The 24,662-nt window shown below is 43.6% G+C and overlaps 1 protein-coding gene across 2 annotated transcripts in view; it reads left to right on the plus strand.

Annotated features, from left to right (window-relative positions):
• The first annotated feature begins 16,670 nt into the window (after positions 1 to 16,670).
• The window catches only part of THOC5 (THO complex 5), a 57,703-nt gene continuing 49,711 nt past the window's right edge, over positions 16,671 to 24,662 (plus strand). Inside the window, exons 1-8 of one of the 2 annotated variants that reach the window (XM_044275282.1) lie at positions 16,671 to 16,861; positions 17,514 to 17,657; positions 18,502 to 18,615; positions 18,974 to 19,071; positions 19,168 to 19,314; positions 19,918 to 20,032; positions 21,161 to 21,293; positions 24,439 to 24,474. In XM_044275282.1, coding sequence (XP_044131217.1) covers positions 16,784 to 16,861; positions 17,514 to 17,657; positions 18,502 to 18,615; positions 18,974 to 19,071; positions 19,168 to 19,314; positions 19,918 to 20,032; positions 21,161 to 21,293; positions 24,439 to 24,474 — 865 coding nt within the window. In that variant the 5' untranslated portion in view covers positions 16,671 to 16,783. The remainder of the gene's footprint in view (positions 16,862 to 17,513; positions 17,658 to 18,501; positions 18,616 to 18,973; positions 19,072 to 19,167; positions 19,315 to 19,917; positions 20,033 to 21,160; positions 21,294 to 24,438; positions 24,475 to 24,662) is intronic. The other variant, XM_044275283.1, reaches the window with a different exon arrangement.

Here is a 24,662-nt window from a genome sequence, read left to right on the forward strand (position 1 = left end):
GACACCTCACAATTTGTGGTCTCTGTTGGACCATTTCTATGTTACTGTTATGTATTATTTTATTTTCTATGTTTTATTCTATTGTTTTGCAAGGAAAAACACAAGAGGGCTACCTCTATCTCCTCGAATACCTGAAAGCGAAGGTATAATTCTACGTTCCCCTCATTTACTATACGGTAACACCTGGGTACTTTATATTATTAGTCATGTACTTCTAGACAATTTATTCAGAACAGAAACTCTAGCATGTTGCTCTGAAATTCCAAGATGGCCAGTAAGGGTATAAAAATTTTCTCAGCAAATGTTAAGGGCCTTAATAGTCCCTTTAAACGTTCCACATGTTGGAATGAAGTGAGAAGACAGAGAGCTGACATTATCTGTATTCAAGAGTCTCACCTTAATGAGGAAGATTCCCACAGATTCTGCCACCCCTCCTTTCCACACATTTATTTTTCACCAGCTTCAAAAAAAAGAAAAGGTGTGATTATAGGTTTTAAGAATACTATTGCTTTTCAATGTCATAATATAATTTTAGATAAAGAGGGCAGATATATCATTATTATATGTGACATAAACAACTCTAGATACACAATAGTGAACCTTTTACGCTCCTAACTCCAATCAGATAAACTTCATTAAACAAACTATTAAACTAGCTCAAGATTCCAAACAGGGATCCTTATTGATCTGTGGCGACTTTAATATGTGCCCTGACTCTTCAATAGATAAGATACCTTCCCCTCCCACCTCTCCTAAAAATTCCCGCCTCCAAGATTTCTTATTTCAGGAAGGGCTCCTTGATATTTGGAGAGTTCACCATGCCAATGAAAAAGATTTCACTTTTTTTTCACATCCACATAACACTTACTCTAGAATTGACCTCTTTATCTCAGATAAATGGCTTCTCCAAAAAGTGTTGGAAGTTTCCATTTCCAATATTACATGGTCTGATCATGCATTTATAACCCTCGTATTAGACGACATGTATAGCAATAGAGTATTTTCCCCGTGGAGACTTAATAATTCCCTACTCCAAAATTCCTCTATACGCACAGATGCAGAAAACTCATTAAAAGAATATTTTAAGACCAATGATAACAATTTGGTGTCGGATATCACATTGTGGAGTGCACACAAGGCGTTGATAAGAGGTGTGCTGCTAAAACATGCGGCTACTCAGAAAAAAAATAGAAGGAAAACTCTAGATAAATGTCACGGACGGTGTACAGGAAACAAGACAATGCAACATGCATATATGACTCACTGGATCCAAAGCTAAGGAACCAAAAGGGAGACCCCTGCACAAGACCTGGCACTTTCCCTGGCTGCTCAGCCTATGCAAAAATCCCAAAGGTGGATGGTTGCATATCCACGTACCTCGACTATATAACACCTCAACACCCTACAATAGTGAGGGGACACGACCACCGGCTCCCTACACCAGACACGGAGGGAGTCAGGGTCACCTGGGATCCAGCAAACAGAAAATAACAGATAAATGTACAGCACATAACTTAGTAGCAGACTGGGAAATAGGATCAGCATGCACACACACTCCAGGAAGAAGTATAAGCCACCCAGTAATGCATTATGGGGAGAAATTTAAAGGGAAGCAATCAGTCCAACTACATGACAGCTGCGAGAGGCTAACGAGATGAGGAACTGAACACCAGAACAAAGAAAACTCAAGGAGGAGGTTCTGAAAAGGCTTCTGTCAGAGCTTCTCAGCTGTCTGGTTGTGACAACAAATTACTGGTTGACCTTAAAAACCTGGAGGAATCCTCCAAGTCTTCACTAGATCCAAAAGTCTTCAGCAAATTGAAAACAGCCAGACATCACCTCTACCTCCACCTTCATGAAAAACATGAATTCCATCTTCGTAAAGTTAAATCAGATCACTACTCTCAAGGTAATAAAGCCTCAAAATTTTTAGCAAATAGAGTTAAAAAAAGAGAAGTCAAGTCAAGAATTTCCTTTCTATATGATAATCAGGGCCAAAAACGGCATAATCCCAAACACATAGCAGAAGAATTCTACTACTGAATAATATTAATGATTTTCTCAGTGGCATCTCCCTCCCTTCCCTATCTCCAGCCCAATATCAATCCCTAAATTCTGGTATCACACTCTTGGAAATCTCCGAAGCAATCCAATCCCTCAAAAATAATAAGTCCCCTGGCCCGGATGGACTTATAAATGAATATTACAAGAGCTTTTCACACATTCTAAACCCCTTCCTAAACAGAACATTTAATTTAATAGCGGAACAAAACTCAATCCCAAAAGACATGCTAAATGCACTGATCATTACGCTCCCAAAACCTGGTAAACCTGCAGATAAACCAGCTAACTTCAGACCTATATCTCTATTAAATTCTGATATAAAGATCTTTGCTAAAATCTTGGCAAAGAGATTATCTAGCATTTTACCTTCTTTAATTTCCAATGATCAAATTGGCTTTGTCCTCAACAGACAATCATCAGATGGTACTAGAAGGTTTATAGACCTTTTAGATGTAGCACATGCCACCCAGAGGCCTTCTCTGCTTCTTTCCTTGGATGCAGAGAAGGCGTTCGATAGAATACATTGGAAGTATAGTTATGCAACTTTAAAAAAGTTTGGATTTGGGGATTTTTACCTATCAGCAGTTATGTCCTTATACTCTAATCCAAGTGCCTCAGTATACTCGTCTAGTTTCCTGTCTGCCCCATTCAATATCAGAAATGGCACCAGGCAAGGCTGTCCTATGTCTCCCTTAATATTTGCACTTGCAATGGAACCCTTTGCGGAACATATTAGATCCTCCTTACTCATTAAAGGGATAACGGTAGGAAACACAGACCACCGTATAGGCCTTTTCGCAGATGATGTGTTAATTGTAATGTCGAATCCAACTACTGCACTATCTGCTATTAATATTATTATTTCCAACTTTGGCAAAGCATCCTTCTATAAAGTAAACGTTAATAAGTCCCAGATTCTTGACTTGGGTCTTTCCCCAACTACCAAGCGTTCAGTTTCCAATTCATACAAATTTCCCTGGGCTGATGGATCGCTGATATATCTAGGCATCCAACTTGCCTTCCCTACTAGCAGTCTATTTAAAGTCAACTTCTGGCCTCTATACAATAAAATTAATGACTCTTTAACCACTTCAACCCCGCTAGCTAAAACCCCCTTCATGACCAGGCCACTTTTTACACTTCTGCACTACACTACCGTTTATCGCTCGGTCATGCAACTTACCACCCAAATGAATTTTACCTCCTTTTCTTCTCATTAATAGAGCTTTCATTTGGTGGTATTTCATTGCTGCTGACATTTTTTGTTATTAATCGAAATGTAACGATTTTTTTGCAAAAAAATGACATTTTTCACTTTCAGCTGTAAAATTTTGCAAAAAAAACGACATCCATATATACATTTTTCGCTAAATTTATTGTTCTACATGTCTTTGATAAAAAAAAATGTTTGGGCAAAAAAAAAATGGTTTGGGTAAAAGTTATAGCGTTTACAAACTATGGTACAAAAATGTGAATTTCCGCTTTTTGAAGCAGCTCTGACTTTCTGAGCACCTGTCATGTTTCCTGAGGTTCTACAATGTCCAAACAGTAGAAAACCCCCACAAATGACCCCATTTCGGAAAGTAGACACCCTAAGGTATTCGCTGATGGGCATAGTGAGTTCATAGAACTTTTTATTTTTTGTCACAAGTTAGCGGAAAATGATGATTTTTATTTTAATTATTTTTTTTTCTTACAAAGTCTCATATTCCACTAACTTGCGACAAAAAATAAAAAATTCTAGGAACTCGCCATGCCCCTCACGGAATACCTTGGGGTGTCTTCTTTCCAAAATGGGGTCACTTGTGGGGTAGTTATACTGCCCTGGCAATTTAGGGGCCCAAATGTGTGAGAAGTAGTTTGCAATCAAAATGTGTAAAAAATGGCCTGCGAAATCCAAAAGGTGCACTTTGGAATATGTGCCCCTTTGCCCACCTTGGCTACAAAAAAGTGTCACAGATCTGGTATCGCCGTACTCAGGAGAAGTTGGGGAATGTGTTTTGGGGTGTCATTTTACATATACCCATGCTGGGTGAGAGAAATATCTTGGCAAAAGACAACTTTTCCAATTTTTTTATACAAAGTTGGCATTTGACCAAGATATTTTTCTCACCCAGCATGGGTATATGTAAAATGACACCCCAAAACACATTCCCCAACTTCTCCTGAGTACGGCGATACCACATGTGTGACACTTTTTTGCAGCCTAGATGCGCAAAGGTGCCCAAATTCCTTTTAGGAGGGCATTTTTAGACATTTGGATCCCAGACTTCTTCTGACACTTTCGGGCCCCTAAAAAGCCAGGGCAGTATAAATACCCCACATGTGACCCCACTTTGGAAAGAAGACACCCCAAGGTATTCAATGAGGGGCATGGCGAGTTCATCGAAATTTTTTTTTTTTTGCATAAGTTAGCGGAAATTGATTTTTTTTTTGTTTTTTTTCTCACAAAGTCTCACTTTCCGCTAACTTAGGACAAAAATTTCAATCTTTCATGGACTCAATATGCCCCTCACGGAATACCTTGGGGTGTCTTCTTTCCAAAATGGGGTCACATGTGGGGTATTTATACTGCCCTGTCTTTTTAGGGGCCCTAAAGCGTGAGAAGAAGTCTGGAATATAAATGTCTAAAAATGCATTTGGATTCCGTGAGGGGTATGGTGAGTTCATGTGAGATTTTATTTTTTGACACAAATTAGTGGAATATGAGACTTTGTAAGAAAAAACAAACAAAAAAATATATATATATTTCCGCTAACTTGGGCCCAAAAAATGTCTGAATGGAGCCTTACAGGGGGGTGATCAATGACAGGGGGGTGATCAATGACAGGGGGGTGATCACCCATATACACTCCCTGATCACCCCCCTGGTAAGGCTCCATTCAGACGTCCGTATGATTTTTACGGATACATGGATCGGATCCGCAAAACACATGCGGACGTCTGAATGGAGCCTTACAGGGGGGTGATCAATGACAGGGGGTGATCAGGGTGATCACCCCCCTGTCATTGATCACCCCCCCTGTAAAGCTCCATTCAGACGTCCGTATGATTTTTACGGATCCATGGATACATGGATCGGATCCGCAAAACACATGCGGACGTCTGAATGGAGCCTTACAGGGGGGTGATCAATGACAGGGGGTGATCAGGGAGTGTATATGGGTGATCACCCGCCTGTCATTGATCACCCCCCTGTAAGGCTCCATTCAGACGTCCGTATGATTTTTACGGATACATGGATCGGATCCGCAAAACACATGCGGACGTCTGAATGGAGCCTTACAGGGGGGTGATCAATGACAGGGGGTGATCAGGGTGATCACCCCCCTGTCATTGATCACCCCCCCTGTAAGGCTCCATTCAGACGTCCGTATGATTTTTACGGATCCATGGATACATGGATCGGATCCGCAAAACACATGCGCACGTCTGAATGGAGCCTTACAGGGGGGTGATCAATGACAGGGGGTGATCAGGGAGTGTATATGGGTGATCACCCGCCTGTCATTGATCACCCCCCTGTAAGGCTCCATTCAGACGTCCGCATGTGTTTTGCGGATCCGATCCATGTATCCATGGATCCGTAAAAATCATACGGACGTCTGAATGGAGCCTTACAGGGGGGTGATCAATGACAGGGGGTGATCAGGGAGTGTATATGGGTGATAACCCCCCTGTCATTGATCACCCCCCTGTAAGGCTCCATTCAGACGTCCGTATGATTTTTACGGATCCATGGATACATGGATTGGATCCGCAAAACACATGCGGACGTCTGAATGGAGCCTTACAGGGGGGGTGATCAATGACAGGGGGTGATCAGGGAGTGTATATGGGTGATCACCCGCCTGTCATTGATCACCCCCCTGTAAGGCTCCATTCAGACGTCCGTATGATTTTTACGGATCCATGGATACATGGATTGGATCCGCAAAACACATGCGGACGTCTGAATGGAGCCTGACAGGGGGGTGATCAATGACAGGGGGGGTGATCAGGGAGTTTATATGGGGTGATCAGGGGTTTATAAGGGGTTAATAAGTGACGGGGGGGGGGGTAGTGTAGTGTGGTGTTTGGTGCGACTTTACTGACCTACCTGTGTCCTCTGGTGGTTGATCCTAACAAAGGGGACCACCAGAGGACCAGGTAGCAGGTATATTAGGCGCTGTTATCAAAACAGCGTCTAATATACCTGTTAGGGGTTAAAAAAAATCAGATCTCCAGCCTGCCAGCGAGCGATCGCCGCTGGCAGGCTGGAGATCCACTCGCTTACCTTCCGTTCCTGTGAGCGCGCGCGCCTGTGTGCGCGCGTTCACAGGAAATCCCGGCCCTCTCGAGATGACGCATATATGCGTGACTCTGCGCAGCGCTCCCGCCTCCGGACCGCACATCTGCGTTAGGCGGTCCGGAGGTGGTTAAATAACCTAAGAATGGATTCTCTCTCATGGTTAGGAAGAATAGCTGCAGTAAAAATGGTTATTCTTCCTAAAATTATTTACATGTTCCGTAATATCCCAATAACTATTCCCATTGGCTATATAAACAAGCTCCAAGCCTTGATTAGCCGCCACATATGGGGGAAACTTAAACCTAGAGTGAAAGCACTTATCCTTAATAAAACTCTCAAAACTGGGGGTCTTAACGTTCCCTCCATTAAACATTATTACACAGCCTCTATACTTGACCAATTGAGATACCTGATTAAAAATGACATTTCAAAGAAGTGGTGTTCTGGTTCTGGCCAAGCTGCCAGTTCGGTTGATGTACTGCTCCAAATTAATTAAGATACGTGCACGGAGAGATCAGACAGACAACCCACTGCATGGAGTTAATCAGTATCTCTGGTTTATTTCTGAAAACAACAGACAATACATAGGTTTTACGACAGGAAGCAGGTGGGAGGGGGGTGTAAGATAAAGTATATCTTTTCTATTGGCTATTAACTCTATACTTTTCTAGTAAGATTCTAGTTTATAGGTGTTGGCTGAATGCCTGGCCACCATCTTAGCTAAACATAGTCCTCAACAAGCAAGTATCCATTTTGTATCAATAGTCCATAACAGTCCCTCCTTGGAGACTTGATTGTAGACTTTCCCTTCGCCTAGCGAATCCCCTGGGCATACCATTCGTATCCTCTTCACCCGCAGTGGCGACAACCTACCCCTTATAGGTAGGCTCCCGGTTGCTCGGACTTGTGGTAATACCCTGGGATTCATCTCACCCTATCTCAGCCAGGCATCATTGTGAGGAGGGGGAGCTGTGTTGAACGATGTTTCCTTCTGTCCTTCCTCATCGTAGAGGAGCATAATAGGTCGTACATCAGTTTTCTTCATTCTTTTTGAAAAGCGGGTCACACAAATAAGAACGAGCTTAATCACTACATATATCACCAATATTATTAGGGCTACCTGCAATATTACTTGGACAATTCCCATGAGCCAACCCCCAATACCTTTGAACCAGTTATTGGGGTTAAGGGAAGAGAAGGTATCAGACCACCATGTATCTTTACCAGCTTTATGTGCATCCAGCCATTTATCTCTTAAATCCGCCATTTTCTCTATACCCACCTTAACTTGCAAATTACCCTGCGGGTCTATGTAATGGCAACAAGAGGGTCCCACAATCTGGCACATACCTCCATCTTTAGCTGTAACATAATCTAGAACTAATGTGTGTTGGTTGGTGACAATGATTAACTGGTTTTGCACAATGTTCGAGGTATTCATAAGTCTCATCACTTCCCATATTTGGTCATCCAGGTAGTCTGTTGCTACTACCAGATGATCCCACATCTGCGCTATCATGGGATATATGAAGATGGAACTAACAATTTTGTTGGAAATGCTCATCTCTACTACATGTGGCTTGCCATTTGGTCTGGGTGTGTTATCTTTGGCCCTACGATACAAGGTGTGTTTAGGTACTGCATTTATGTCAATTTCAGAGTGTGGTACTATAAAGGTGGCAGGAGTAAGCCTGGCGATGGTGCACAGTCCTGTGACATTCTGGGATAACCATTTGTATGCTTTGTGTCCACAAACTAAGTATATGTCGTCTGGAACTGTCACTGCTGTGCCATTGAATAATCGGGTAATTAGTTTGGCTAATTGTGTCCCTTTCGCCAACTCATATCCATTTGACTGACTTTCGGTGTTGTTAGCTAATATACCTGTCAGGAGATCCTGTACAGTACGGTTGTTACAGGGCAGATCCTTTCCGTTCTCAGCATCTACACCAATACACTGCACGTGGCTGTCTGTTTTAGAATCATTGCAACCTGAGTGTATGTGTGGACTAAATGTCATACCTTTGGTTTGTACTTGGAGACAATAACAGTGTGTCCAGCTTGGAAAACATGTGACATTAGCCCAGTGTCCCTCTTGCCAAGGAGTAGAGCTATAATCTACTGAGGGTCCTGATCTGTTTATCATGAGCCATGGGGCATCTGCCCACCCTGCAACAGGTAAGGCTACTTCCCTGTCCTTGTTTGTACTGGATTTAACTTGGTGTATACTAGTGAGAAAGATGGTAGAATTAGACAGGTCAATCAGTTCAGAAAGGTCCAGGGGTATTGCAAAATAAGGCATACTGGTTGAACTCACGGGACTGTGGGTACAGATCCAACAATCTCTGAGTGTCTCAACCCCTGGACTAGAATTTGATGGTGCCGTGTCAGTGAATTGTCCCATTCATTACCCAGTGGCGTGAACACTGCAGATATGCCCACTGTCAAAGTCATGATCAGTATGCGAATCCTCATGGCTTATTGTTCCAGGGTCGTCGGGACAGCCTTTACTCTTTTACAATGTGAGGCGTGGATCCAGGTAAGCCTCCCTTCGAGTTTTACAGAGGTCGGGGTAGTCAGCAACATCTGGTAAGGCCCCTTGTATCGTGGTTCGAGGGTGTTTCTGATGTGTTTCTTGACCACCACCCACTCTCCAGGTTTGATAGTGTGGCTTCCCTCTAGGGAGTCAGGATCTGGAATGGAAGAGAAAACTTGTGCACGTATGTTAGACAATTGTTTACTCAGGGCAATCACATATTTAGCAACAGATTCATAATGCATTTGCAATTGCTGTGGGAAGTACTGTCCCATCCTAGGCCGTGTCCTAACAAAATTTGGTGTGGAGGCCTAGGGGTGTGTCTAACTGAAAATAGTGCTATTGGCAGGCATTGTACCCAACTGAGCCCTGTCTCCCCAGTCATTTTCAGCATCTTGGACTTCAGTACCCCGTTCAGTCGTTTGACTTTGTCGCCGCTTTGGGGTCTGTAGGGTGTGTGATAGGCTAAGTGTGACCTTACCATCTTCCAGACTTCTTGGGTTAATCTAGCAGTGAATGCTGGGCCCTGATCACTCTCAATGACCTCAGGTACTCCGAACCTACAGACAAGCTCCTGCATCAGGTTTTTTTGCAGTAGTGGTTGCTGTCTGGTTTCGGACGGGGTAGGCTTCTGGCCACCCAGAGAACAAGTCTATCACTACTAGCACATATTGAAACCCTTGGCACATTGGCATCTGGATGTGGTCAATTTGACCGTTGTAACGGGTACTGGGCTTTGGGGAGACATTTGGTTGGTTAGGCTCAGGTCTTCCCGGGTTGCACTGCGCACAGATGAGGCAAGACTGAGTATGCCTCACCAGGACAGGGGTTATCCCTGGGGCCACCCATATTTTGTCTATTAGTTCTTTCATGATGGTCTTAGATTGGTGGGTGGGCCCATGAGCTATTGAAGCTATCAGAGGATAGAGAGCTTTGGGCAGAGATGCTCTCTTTCCTTGGGTCCACAGTCCAGATTCTTTCTCTTCTTGGGCTGACTCTTTTAGCCAATCCAATTTTTCTTGTGGCGTGGCCTGTTTCTGTTATTGTTTCAGGAGGTCCCATGTGATTTCTTCTTGTTCCAGGTCTTCCTGTGTTATCATAATCTGGTCTGACTGGACTCTTTCCTCTTTCACTGCTGCTTCCTTGGCCGCTTGGTCAGCTAGGGTGTTTCCTCTGGCCTCAGGGGTGTCAGCTCGAGTATGGGCCTTTACTTTGATCACTGCCACTTGGTTGGGCAGGAGTACTGCTGCCATTAGGGCTGCTACTGCTGCAGCATTCTTAATCGGGGTTCCTGCAGCTGTAATGTAATCCCGGGCCTTCCATATTAGTCCAAAGTCATGAACCACTCCAAAGGCATATCTAGAATCTGTGTAGATATTGACGGTAGAGTCTTTTGCCATGAGGCAGGCTTCAGTGAGGGCAATGAGTTCAGCTTCTTGTGCTGACTGGTCTGGGCGCATTTGTCTTGCACACAGCACTTCATGCTCACTTGTGACTGCCATGCCTGTATGGAACTTCCCCTTGTCATCGGCGTACCTTGAGCCGTCCACAAAGAGAATCCAATGAGGGTTTGTCAGAGGAGTGTCTTGGACTGATGGTGGTGTCCCTACTTCAGCTTCCATCATTGTGATGCAATCATGTTCTTGTTCCTTGTAAAGAGAGTCGGTTGAGGCCCATAGTTCTTCTTCCTGAAGATCCTCTTCAGCATGTAGATCAATAAAATCTTCAGAATCTCCATTATACCACCCCCTTGGAAGAGGAAGGAGTGCAGCAGGATTGAGGATGTGGCACCTCTGAATGGTAACATTATCTGGCAGAAGCAAACTACACTGAAGCCGGAGGTGGCGCTGTGCAGTGAGGTGTTTAGGTTGAGTCTGCTGGAGGATGGCAGAAATGTCAAGGGGAGCCAGAATAGTGAGGGGATGACCCAGCACAACGTCAGATGTGACGTTTAGAAGAGAGCTGGCAGCATGGATAGCTCTGACACAGGAAGGGGCTTCTCTGGCTACTGGGTCCAGTCTCTTTGTATGGTAGGACTTTGGGGTCCTTCAGGGTCACAGTGACTGGTGGGACATTGAGGTATCCAATATCCTGGGGTCCTCTGGCCCAGAGAGTATTGGGGATGAGGTGCAAAATGGTTTGCAGCGAATCCCCTTGCTCATATGAATCAGTGCAGAATTTTATTGTCAGACATCCGGCAGCCGTGGGTGTCACATAATTTGAGTGAAAACCACAAAGACCAAGAAGCGAGACAGTTTCTTATCAGAAAGAGGATCTTAAACTAACACAGCAGAAACTAACATTTCTGTGAAAAGAAAAAAGGTGGGGGTCAACTGATCCCCCGCAGCTGTCCTGCAATGTGGTGGAATGATCTGCTAATTTAGCTTTTGTCCATTTCTGTAGTTGTTCTATAAAGAATTTTCCAGACTCATGATCCCGGGGGTCAAAGTTAGCACCTTTAAGTTCAGGGATGTGGATTTGATCCATTATCAGTGTGGAGTATTCACCTGTCTTGTTTTCCACTATACTTTGCAGGTCCGACCATGTGCACCCATAGGTTTGATGCACTTGGGACAGTTTCCTGAAAAAGGGCATGGGATGGGTCTCAGGGTCAGGCAGTAAATTCCCTATGGTGAATTACTGTTGTGGGGTGAAAGACACATATTTTGGTGGTCCCTGTGGCCGGTTAAGTGCTAGGGCTTCTTTCAGTGTCTCAAGGTTTCCCTGCTCAATTTTCTGTAAGTTCTTTTGTAACTCTGTAATCTGACCCTGCAGTATTTGATCTTGTGAACGTCGTGATGGGCCCACGGTCATGGGTACAGTCCACTGTGGTGCCAGGGGTAAAGTTGGCGGATCACCGTAGTCTGTTGGGGTACCCCGCGAAGGAGTCTGCATATTACCCGGTGCATTTTGTATGCCCATTGTGGATTCTGCAGCACCGTCTGCATCCCCCTGTTCTGCTTCATCAGGTTGCCCCCCTACCATTATAGGAGTAAGGGTGGCAGGTGAGTGGGGTAGCATGAATGTACCGTCCGGGTTAACCATGGGGTACAATGTAGTAGGAAGGGGCAAGGGTGACGGGGGGGGGGGGGGGTCCGGACCGAATGATATTAAAGGTCCGTTCATGGGCGTTGCCTGGGGACAAGATGGCGCTGTAGCTAACACGGGAAGTGATGGGACGTGCCGGGGAGTAGTTACCAAGGTGTGGTTTTGTGGGTGGGGAACCCCACAGGGAAGGCACGTATCACGGGAGGAGGGATTCTGTTGACCACATGTTTTGCAGGTCCACCCACCTGCTTTCTTCCCGGCGCCATTATAGGGTGGTGGCAAGTCATGTATCAATGCAACACCAGGCTTACAGAAATATCGCTGTCTTTTCTCATCAAAATTTAGTTCCCCCCCGGTCTGTTCAAATTCTTTACTACAGTCCAACCACACACGGACCATGTCTGTCAATTTATCATCTTCTAACTTCCCTCTCTTCTCGTTTAACAACACTTGCCAGGTGGCAATACATAGGATGCCTCCTTTACAGACACTATAACTCTTCTCCAACTTAGTTAATCCTTTTTATGAAACGTTTGCCTCTCCTGTCCGCCACGTACTGTTCAGGTGAACAGTAACCCTTCGGGACACTTTCCTCATTTCCCATTATCTCTCGTACCTACTGAAGCCGCCTAAAGACCTCCTGTATAGAGTAATCACTGGACGCGAAGACCTTTGAGTCCCGGTCAGCACACTCTGGGCTACCGCGAACCGCTCTCCACCCATCTGTGATCATCCCCTTTATGGAGATTCGAGTCAGACACCGGGCTGAACTCCGATACAGGCACACAGGAGAACTCCGTGTCTCCAGTCAATGATACTTGTCAACAGGGTCTTCACAACTTATAGGCACAACACAGTACATCAAGACTTTAAAAAAACATATGGGGTTCTTACTTTCATGCCCTCGAGGACGTCCCAGACTGCTTCCGCACCCCTCCCTCAGACGAACACCAAGAGGCTACACCAGGGGACACTTTATAGGCAAGATGACTCAATTTTCCTACCTCATATCACGGGTTGCGATCCCGGTGTCCGTTAGTGCGCCTCTCCTCGTCTGGTCTCTGGGGGTACGGGAACAGAGGGTCCAATCCTCGAGCCCCACGTTGGGCGCCAAAATTGTTCTGGTTCTGGCCAAGCTGCCAGTTCGGTTGATGTACTGCTCCAAATTAATTAAGATACGTGCACGGAGAGATCAGACAGACAACCCACTGCATGGAGTTAATCAGTATCTCTGGTTTATTTCTGAAAACAACAGACAATACATAGGTTTTACGACAGGAAGCAGGTGGGAGGGGGGTGTAAGATAAAGTATATCTTTTCTATTGGCTATTAACTCTATACTTTTCTGTAACCTTGACGGCCAGAGGAAATTCCTCCTCCCTCCCCCCTTGCTCCTGGGTGAAACCGTTACTTCTTCTTTCTTTGTAACTGCTTGCTTGAGCTGAACGGAAACCACAAAGAAACACATGATAAAAACACAAAGTAAGATTCTAGTTTATAGGTGTTGGCTGAATGCCTGGCTACCATCTTAGCTAAACATAGTCCTCAACAAGCAAGTATCCATTTTGTATCAATAGTCCATAACAGTGGGTCTCACTTGAAAAAAGTTTAATGGGATCTCATGATATAAATTTACGTCTTTCCGCTACAACGGTCTTTGGTATCAAAAATAATTCTTTATTATCAACTCTAAATGCAATACTTAGCACCAGGTACTCCATTACCAGAATAGAAAGGTTAATTTCCGTTTCAGTTTCCGCATTACCTTTGGAAATCTGTGAATTAGTCATCCCAGACCTGCGGATCAAAAATTGGGTATCTTCGGGTGTTACTAATGTTGGTCAATTGTGGAAGGATGATGTTTTTGTTGAATTTGCACATTTACACAGAGAATTCGACATCCCCAACTCGGATTTCTATAAATATCTAAGAATTAGACATTTACTACAATCTCCAAAAATTTCAACTGTAATTCACGTAACCACTTACTGATGGATTGGATACATATATCCCATAGCCTAGACAAAGGAATCACTAAAGGCTACCAACTGTTGAAAGAATCAGGCACTAATTCTTTACAACACATCTTGGATCTATGGAATTCCGAGTTGGGCTCTGTTCTTACGGATTCAGATCGGAACAAAGCTTTTATCTCTGTATCTAAACTCTCTAAATGTTCTGATCACTTAGAAGGGGCAAGAAAATTTTTGTATAGATGGTACAGAACCCCTGTATATTTAAATAAGATCTTCCCTGAAATGTCTTCAGAGTGCTGGAGATGTGGCCAAGCTCTGGGCTCATATCTTCACATGTGGTGGGATTGCCCTACAGTTAAGTGTTTATGGGACGCAATCTTTAAGTTTATATCATCACTAGCCTGCTATCCTATTAGACCTTCATCTAAGATGGCTCTTCTATCTATAGGTCTTTTAGACCTTCCCTTCCACTTCAGATCTATAGCCAGCCACTTAATATTTGCCACTCGAATGAAAATTGCTGCCTGCTGGAAATCTGGAACCTTGCCGAATATTAATAGAATTTTTCGATTTCTGGACAACAGCTGCTTATATGAAGGTCTATGGGCATCTATGAGTGTCTGCTTATATGAAGGTCTATGAGTGTACCTGTTATGATGTACACTCTTATTGATACAATAATATGTGTCTTAAGAAATGCAATTATCACCAACGCTAGATAATTCACACAAAAAAAAAGAGGGAAAAAAAAGAAGCAAATCAGGGGACGGGAGAACAAGTCCTCATGAATATCAGATCTCACACTTTGTACTGAACACTGGAGCGGTTCAGTACAAGATTTTAGCAGAATGGCTAGGTCAATTAATGAAAGTGACCCAATGGTTTGCTAAAGGGATCTGTCACTAGTAGAAAATAAAACCTGATAACAAAAAAAGGAATATGATTCAGTAAATATTTAAATTAGCAAAAAATATAGGTGATACATTCCCTTTAACATATTTGTGGTATTCAGTCTCCCTAACTTATAAGGGCTGATGCACAGGGCAATGTTTGAGAACGAACCGTTCCGGATCATTGTGATTAGGGATGAGCGAATCACACTTCAGATCCACGATTCAAAATCGATTTGTTCCCCAACTTTGTTTTAATGCTTCATTTAAATGTATGTGCTACGTGGAGGCAAAATTCATTAAAGGGGTTATCCAACCCCCAAAATGCCCGGGCACCTCATACAGGTTATACTTACCCAGCACCCGTGTCGCTCCTGATGCCTGCACGGCTGCCACTTCATCTCCTTGTCACACGGATCAAAACATCTGGCAACGGGAACGAGCCTCCCTAGCATCACGGGCTAGGGAGGCTCGTCCCTGTCATGGCCTGATATTGGTCAGCATGACGGGCAGTGAACGTACGGGCATCAGAAGCGACATGGGAGCTGGGGAGCAGGGTAAGTATAACCTATATTAGATGCCCAGGCATTAAAGGGCTTCTGTCACCCCACTAAAGTCATTTTTCATTTTTTGGCTACTTAAAATCCTTATACTGTGATTTATCAATATATAGTCCTCTTACTCTTTTTCGTTCAGTAGTTTCTTCTAAAAAAGCACTTTTATAATATGTAAATTACCTCTCTACCACCAAGTAGGGCGGTTACTTGCTGGTAGCAGCCGCATCCTCCTTTCAAATAAACGCCCCCTCCTCATGTTGATTGACAGGGCCAGCGATCGCTCTCGTCCTCTGGCTGGCCCTGTCTGCGCTCAAAATCTTGCGCCTGAGAGGAGGACGCTCGCTCGGCCACTCCATCCTCAATGCGCCTGCGCCGATGACGTCACATCTACACCCGGCGCAGGCGCATTGAGGATGGAGCGGCCGAGCGAGCGTCGTCCTCACAGTGCGCCTGCGCCGACTGAAGACCGATGCGGCACAGGCGTGAGATTTAGAAGGCAGACGGGGCTAGCCAGAGGACAAGAGCGCTCACTGGCCCTGTCAGGCAACATGAGGAGGGGGCGGAAAGGAGGATGCGGCTGCTACCAGCAAGTAACCACCCTACTTGCTGGTAGAGATGTAATTTACATATTATAAAAGTGCATTTTTTTAAGAAACTACTGAACGAAAAAGAGTAAGAGGACTATATATTCATAAATCGCAGTATAAGGATTTTAAGTAGCCAAAAAATGAAAAATGACTTCAGTGGGGTGACAGAAGCCCTTTAAGTATGAAGTCTCGTGAGACTTCGGTTAGGAACTTTGGGCTTCGATTCTATAACTTTAAAAACCGAAATCCCAATGGCTTCATCAGGCATGATCCTGAGAAAGTCCGCCGGCGAAACGCGTTGCATAGTGGCCATCTTTATCACTGTTACGTTTTATGTCTTTTTATTGTGTAAATAAATGGTGGAGTATTTTGGCACACTGATCCCGCAATGTGAATGGATACAGCAAAGTGTCAGCTACAGTCTGTCTCATCTCCATTGGCTACGCAGGTGAATAGAATCCACTATTCTCTGTTATCAGTAACTGTCCTGGTCTTCAAAAGGACGTCTGTCAGGAACTCCAGGAAAAGCTCTGCCTCCAGAATCACGTCTTCATTAATGGACAGCTCTGTGCAGACTATAGTAAAATATACGGACATAAACATCCGCTCCGAGCATCGACTTACGGTCATCTCCTACAGAGGGCGCTCCTCACACGCCTGCACCACCGGCCGAGACCGGTCGTCCTACAGACAGCTCTATGGTGGCGGGCGAGGGTCAGAGGTCACGTTTCCTGGCGGCGCGTGACCTACGAACCGGAAGTGGACGAGCGCCGCTCCGTTCATTCGCTTGGATTTTTTTCCCCCAGTGTGGTAGAACTGACATCATCCTAAAGAATGTCTTCAGATGCCAAGAAGAGGAAGCCAAAAGTGTTTCGCAGTGAAGAAGGGAAGCGAAGCCGCCATGAGGAGCAGGTGATGAGCGCTGATATAGTTACAGGGGTTCTCCGGATCCCTTACTAAAGCAAGTCCCTGTGCTGTACCCGACATGATGAGCCCATTTGGGTCAAAAACATAGTTTATTACTGATTCCTGGCACTTACCATTTGCTTTATTTGCTGGCGTGTTTGTTTACTCAGCTTCATGCTGAGACTACACTTCCCATAATGCCTTGCTGTAAGAGGCATGTAGTAAGCCTTCACCTCTGCTGCCAGCTCTCCGCTCAGTACAAGATCTTGTCCCAATATATGGAACTAGGAGTATATTGCTTGGACGACACATGTGTGTTCCTTCGCAGCTTATACCCTTGTAATGACCCTCAAAATGCCCAGGCACCTCATACCAGTTATACTTATCTTGCTCCCCGGCATCTGCGTTGCTCCTGATGCCCGCACGGCCGCCGCTGCATCTCACCTGCGATGCTAGGGAAGCTCGTTCCCGTCGCGGCCTGCTATTGGTCCGGGCCAAGCCCTTCATAGTCTGGTCCTGCACTTTGCCTCCCTGTTCTTGCTGATCCGCAGACAGTGGGACTGATGGAGTAACATATGACTGAAGGATGCAAAAGGGTCTATGTAATGACAGGTTCTTGTCTGTTAAACCTATAGTTGTTATTTTATTGTTTGTACAGGAGGGGCGATATTACAGTGAGGAGTCAGAGGTAGATTTACGAGACCCAAAAAAGGACTACGAGCTGTACAAGGAGACCTGTGAAGATCTGCAGAGGCTCATGGCTGAAATTCAGGATCTGAAAAGCAAGGAGAGCAAAGATGCGGTAAGTATATTTAGTGAAAGTTAGTTGTCATGTAATTTTTAGCACACAGTGAATGGTGAAAAAGTAAAATCCAAGAAAAAATTGTGGAATTTTTTGTTTTCCAGTTTCACCCTGCAAATTCCCCCCCCCCCTCTTTTTCCAATACAAGATATTGTAAATTAAATGGTCCCAAATAATATAATTTGCCCACAAAAAAAAGCCTTCATAAGCCTGTGTGAGCGGAAAAATAAAAAGTTATGGATCTCGGATGGCCGAAAGGATAACAGAAACGAAAATTGGTAACATTAAAGGGGTTATTTGATCCCTGAAATGCCCCCTCCCCACCTCCATATGCCTGGGACCCTCACACACAATGTACTTAACTCGCCCTGGTCCCCGCACGCCCGCCGCTGCATCTCCTTGTCCTGCGGATGAAAACATTCCGGGGGGGGGGGCAGGCAATGTTTTTATCTGCGCAACAGGGAGATGCAGCAGCGGCTGTGCGGAGACCCGGAGTGACATGGGTGCTAGGGAACGAGGTAAGTACATTGAGTGTGAAAGGCCTGGGCATATGGGGGGGGGGGGGGGGGAAATTTCAGGGATCAGATAACCCCTTTGGGTGTTAAAGTAGCTTTCATAAAATCGCTGTACGTGATCTACAGTGCCAGCTGAGTGCAGAGTTCTCGTATTCGTGGAGGGCTTCACCTGCGTTTCCACTGCTCAGTTTTGTACCTATGCTGTGTATAGAGAGAGAGCTTTTATCAGCAGCTTATTGGAAAACAAAATGGATGTGTATCATCCTATTGTAGATGGCGGTTTACATAGATTTTCTGTTTAATCTCAATTTCACTGTCTTCTGCATCAGTCTGCAGAGATCGAGGAAAGACGTATCCAGAGTTGTGTACACTTCATGACCCTGAAAAAACTGAATCGCTTGGCTCACATCCGGCTAAAAAAAGCTAGAGATCAAACTCATGAGGTACATGATTTTACGTTATTGTTTAACTTTTACTATATAGGCTGATAGGGGCAGCATTTAACGAATTGTATGGTTTGTAATTTACTTTGTTCAATGCGTTATTTTCCTTGAAAGTATTTTTTCACTATTCATTTGTCACCTATTCATAGGATAGTTGATAAATATTAGATGAGTAGTGGTTCAGCCACTAGAACTCCCCTGGCTATTTACACATTTTACTATTGCTTCATTAATCTCATCCTCACCATGGACTGTGGGGACCCAGCTGTTGTACCCACTCCAGTCTTACATTTATCACCTATCTTGTCCATAGGTTGGATGTATAGACCATTTATCTATATTTCATTTCTCTCTCCAGGCTAAACAGAAAGTGGATGCATATCATTTGCAGCTGCAGAACTTGTTGTATGAAGTTATGCACCTTCAGAAGGAGATCACCAAGTGTCTGGAGTTTAAGTAATACTGAGATGCATTTTTCTGTGTGCGTAGAACGAGTAAAAATAATATAAATCCTGCTGGTCTTCATGTATTGTCTCTGTGCTCACAATGCAGGTCAAAACATGAAGAAATTGAACTTGTGAGTGTGGAAGAGTTTTATCGAGAGGGTCCTCCAGAGATTTGCAAGCCAGAGATTACATCCAATGACCCACATCAGCAAACATTAGCTCGTCTGGACTGGGAGCTTGAACAGAGGAAAAGGTTAGAAATAGTTGTCTTATATTCCACTAGGTCTTGTACATTTTAAGAACAAATTGAGGGACGTTTACTAAGCTTGTATTTTGTAGGTGTCCAGCTCTCAGGTGGAGCGAAAAGTATCCCACTTCAGCTCGGATCTGGAGTTTGTTCAATCTCCCTAACTTGGAGAACGAGGATCAAAAAGTGACCCAGCAAATAAAATCAAATGTTGCTTTGTTTCTTAACATTAAAAAGATACAGCACATATGACTAAGATCTGAATTGGTCAAAACGCAACAGAAGATTATGGAAATATGTGTGGTATCTTTTTAAAGTGAAGATATAAAGCAACTTTTGATTTTATTTGTTGGCGTAGACTTCAGTTACTAGTGCATGGCAGGGCAGAGATGTGCCTAATTTATTAAGCCGCATCTCAAGCCAGTGAAGGAAGGGAGATTAAGACTGCTGTATGGGTACTTTAGTCCTGATAAATTTCCTCCCTTGATTTTTTTTTTTTTTTTTTTTTTTTTATGTTTTGCCATTATATAGATTCTAGTCCGTTTTTGTCTTCTAAGCAATCTTAGTATTTTGTGAAAGAAATGCTATTGGTTTCTTGTCTATTCCTAGGTTGGCAGAGAAGTATAAAGAGAGTTTGGCTAGTAAAGAGAAGATTCTAAAGGAGATCGACATTAAGAAGGAATATCTAAACAGCCTCCAGCCACAGCTTCAAAGCATTATGCAGGTAGTTAACGCTAGGATTCCTTTAATCAACATTTGCTCATATTTTCTTTCCACAGCACATTCGATTAGGCTGGGGCTACATGTAGACTTTTTATCACATTCCAAATATAACTAATGCTTGATTGCTGAACTCCATATTACAGCATTCTAGATTCATACTTTAAATTGGAAAGTTGCGCCCCAAAAAGCATATTTCCCAAGTCTTATGTTTGTATAAGAAGGAACGGTAATGCTTAAAGAAGTTTTGAAGGAAAGTTATGCTAAAAGGCAGAATACTCCTATTTATAAGTAATAAGGCAGTTCTCCAGACAAATAGGTGGGTATGGGTGACTGCCTGGCAAGATGCCCTGCTACTAGAGACGGCCACAATGCATATGCATGGTTTCATGAAGACTAGTAGGGTACTGTGTGGAGAAGTGAAATGCCTGCATTTTGGGAATAGAAAGATGGCCTAGTCATCGAAATTTTAGAAAATGTTTTACATAAGGGACTCTGCACCCCAAGTTCAGTTGCTTCAAAGATGTATTATTTTGCAGGCAATCCAAAATAGTAAGGGTTCGATCTTTTAATTACTGACCTTCCTCAAACACATTTTCTGCTTAGGAGGAGGCATAATACTGTACTTGGTGCTATGATACAGGCCTCGGCCCTCTAGAAGAGAGAGTTGATGATGGTGTCTTTATAGGGCCAAATACAGCAATATTTGATAACTGAAGACTTTTGGTGTGTGCAGTTCTCTGCTATGCATCAGCAGGGTTAGGGCCTTGCCCCATCAACCTTTTACAGTATGTTTTACAATCAGTGTTACTTTTCATGGTCAAAGTGGGCATACAAATTGGTCTGGATTTGGCCAACTTGAACTGACCTAACCTTGATGGTGTATTATGAGCAATTAGAAATCTATATCCTGTATTTCATTGGAAAGGCCTTTTGATAGCCATTTCCCTTTACTGCAAATTAGGTCCTAATTGTCAGAAAGTACTGTAAAAAGTATCAAAATGTTATGTCTGCCTTTTTAATGTTGGCTACACATAATAAAGAGCAGTGAGCCTTTCTCTATTGGGGCCAGAATGTTTTAAAAATGTTCTTTTTGCTTTGGAAAATTGAAATATTTAACTTTCCTTTTCAGGCTTCATTGCCGGTACAGGAATACTTATCAATGCCATTTGATTGTATGCATAAACAGTATGAGACAGCACGACATCTACCTGCACCTCTGTATGTGCTGTTTGTTCAAGCTGGCGCCTACAGCCAGGCATGTGGTAAGTGTTTTAGGTTTTTATTTTCTGAAATACGCTTACTATGATTTCACTTGCCAAGTTCAGATAATGAGGCTCATTTACTAAGTGAACAATGCCACTTTTCGGCATATAAAAAGCTGGTAGACCCCGTTTTGCGATCTTGTTGAACGCCTGTGCGACAATATTTTATGTTACTTGTTCTTGCCACTTGGTAGTTTGTCTCTGACATATTCACTATCTTTTACACCTGGAAAGAGACGTAAGGGTAGTGAAAACTGCTTAATTCAGGGGCTGGAGTAGTTTTCACTCCAGGCCCACGGACTGCCGGAGGTGCGAATAATTTATGGCGTAGGATGTCAGGAAGCGTCATTGGTAATTACAAGGGGCGTGGTTAGTGTCACATGATCTGCTAATGTCAGGATACATTTCTCTACCCTAAGGCATGATGGGACAGCAGACACATGGCAAACCAGGAAGGAAGATTTAAGCATGGGGGATCAGAGATGTGGAGTCAGAGGCAATTATGGGTACCTGGAGTCAGCAAAAATGAACCGACTCAGACTCCTACAAAAATTAAATTGGAATAAAAAGAAAGTTTAAATGTCCCAATTCACAAAAAGTTATAATTACTTCTCTACTGTAAGAATAAAGACCAATGCATGCAGTGCGTCACGTTGCCGCAAAACGAACACGTTAACTGACCGTGAAGAAGCATGCTTTGCATATGCTTCACTATATGGCACGCAATGCACAGTTAAGGAGCGGCAATACCATTGTGTTGTGTTCCGCTGTTACAGGGAACGCAACGCCCATGGTTAACCTAGCCTCTCACTGATAACTGATTAAGTAAATATGTTTTTTGCAGGACTAGAGACACTTGTATAAGTGAAGGGAACGGATAGTCAATAGTTCAAGACTGAAGCTGTAAGCCATTAGAAAAACTGCTGTCATTCAGCTAAGGCTATAAAAACTTGTAAACTCAGATTGTTAGCTTAAACTTTAAACATGACTATGGGATTCTACTAGGGAAGTCATGTTTTACAATAAATGCCCCTTCCTGGATCCTCCCACTGCCCGATCTTCAGCAGAAGATCAGCACACAAAGGAGAAGGCAGCAGCTTCTACCCAACTACCTCTCTGCTATAAGAGCTTAGAAGAACCTGGTGGAACAGCTGTATGTTGCCTTTCTTTCCTTCAAGGAATGTATAAAATATATTCGCATATTAAATGCAGAGGAGTCGGGAGCTCAAATGCGGGAGCTCAAGTAATTGACGAAAATACACTTTACAGTCAAAAGTAGTTCATGGCACATATGGATAATTGTATGCTTCCAACTCTATGGAAACAGTTTGGGGAAGGCCCTTTTCTGTTCCAGCATGACTGCCCCAGTGCACAAAGCAAGGGCCCATAAAGGCATGGTCAGGTGAGTTTGGTGTAGAGAACGTGACTGGCCGCACAGAGTCAAAACCTCAACCCCACCAAAAATCTTTGGGATGAACTAGAATGGACATCACAAGCCAGGACTTCTCATCCAACATCAGCAAAATTATCGTTCACCAGATGAACCGTTGTTTCGATCAAATAATGTTTGAGTTTTTACATAACTTATTTTTTGCCCCATAAGACGCAGTCTCCCCCCCCAAAGTGGGGGGAAAATGCCCATGTGTCTTATGGGGTGAGTATTAATGAGCGCGAATGGAAGCGCTCATTAGTACCGGAGGACCAGGAAGCAGTGAAGGCTCTGTGCTCACTGCTTCCTGGTCCTTGGCTGTCGGCTGTGCACACCGTTAGGGCGCTCTGTGACCTCACGCTGTACGACAGCAGGAAAAAGAAGATCCTGGGCAGGGAGGAGCTGCGGCGTCCAGGAGCAGGAGAGGTAATTTTTTTTGTTTTTTTTGTTTTAAAAAAAAAAATAAAACATGAGGCTGCTGGGGGCTGATCTGAGGCAATGGGGGTGATGAGAGGCATAAGGGCTGATAATGGGGTTGATGAGAGGCATAATAGATGATAATGGGGGCTGATGAGAGGCATAAGGGCTATTGAGCTATTGATTTCCATGTTTGTTACAATAGATGTACAACAGCTAGTTTGCAGAACTACAAAGAGACAGTTTAGAAATGGATCCCAAAACATTTGAAAGGAGATCCAGCGACATGGATAGTCGATAGACTAAGTTAATGAAAGCAAGAATCTCCTGCTAATAGCGCCGCAGATTAGGACAGCTCCACAGCATATGCACTGTCTGCGTGATCATGTAGAGTCTGCCTGGAGGCCAATATCATACATTAAAAAAAAAGGGGGGGGTGTTAAAACTCTATTCACTAGATAAATATGAAATCTGTGTCTGTGTGCAAAGCTTAAAGGGGTTGTGGAAAAAAATAACACCCCTCACCTCTGCCAATCAGTTGTTCTCCAGTAGCTCGAGCACTAGATCTACAGAGCGCCATCCATTCTGTAATGGACATTGCTGGTTACTATAATGCTGCACCTGTTAAAGTAAATGCCAGCAGGGCTGCAGTACCAGATCCATCTTCAACAGAACGGATGGAGCTGTATAATTCGGACGGCATTGGAGGTACTGCAGAACGGTTGATCGGGAACCTGTCAATCTGATATTGATGACCTATCCTGAGCATAGCTCGTCAATATTAATTCCTGGATAAACCCTTTAATATTTTTTTCAAGTAAAAAAATATTAAAGGGGCTTGAGGTAAAATAAAGTAGAGGCGGTTAAACCTCATTGGCCATTAATAATGGAAAGTTCATCATTAAACGTATTTTTGGGGTTATGTACCGTAGGTTAAAATTGCTTTCAGACCATGCTAAGCCTTTTCATCAGGTAGCACAAGTTCCATCAGAAGTGACCTTTAATATTTGCTTATGTGTTGGTTTTTGTCATCTTTACTATCTTATATTTGTTTTTTCTTATCTTTCTCTTCTTGGAGCTTTGTACATTACTTTTGTAAAAAAAAAAAAAAAATTGACTGGAAGGATTTACAGGGGCTCATCATAGTAGAGCCTGAAGTTTAGTAACCTGGGTCAGCCATTTGTTCAGTGCTTCACACATCAGCATATCACCACGCACTTCTCCTTGCTGTCCATACATCATCTGGTCTATTTATCACTCTTAATTTCTTTCTCTGTATCTCCCTTGTCTTGATGTCAGCCCATATGAAGAGTTACTCCCAGCCCTATAGGCAGGGTGAGTATATGTCTTCTGTTGACCTCTTCTCTGTCACTTTAAACCTGTGTGGTAAATTACAGACACACAGGGCATTTTGCTTCCAGTATCAAGGTGGCTTTTGCATGATTACAAATGGGAGAGACTTTGTAGTGGCCATAAGTCTCATGGTGTTTTTTCCTTTTTCTTTTTGCTGGCTATTGGTCTTG

Source organism: Bufo gargarizans, chromosome 1 (genome assembly GCF_014858855.1).
Source record: "Bufo gargarizans isolate SCDJY-AF-19 chromosome 1, ASM1485885v1, whole genome shotgun sequence".
In the NCBI taxonomy this organism is placed as follows: domain Eukaryota; kingdom Metazoa; phylum Chordata; class Amphibia; order Anura; family Bufonidae; genus Bufo; species Bufo gargarizans.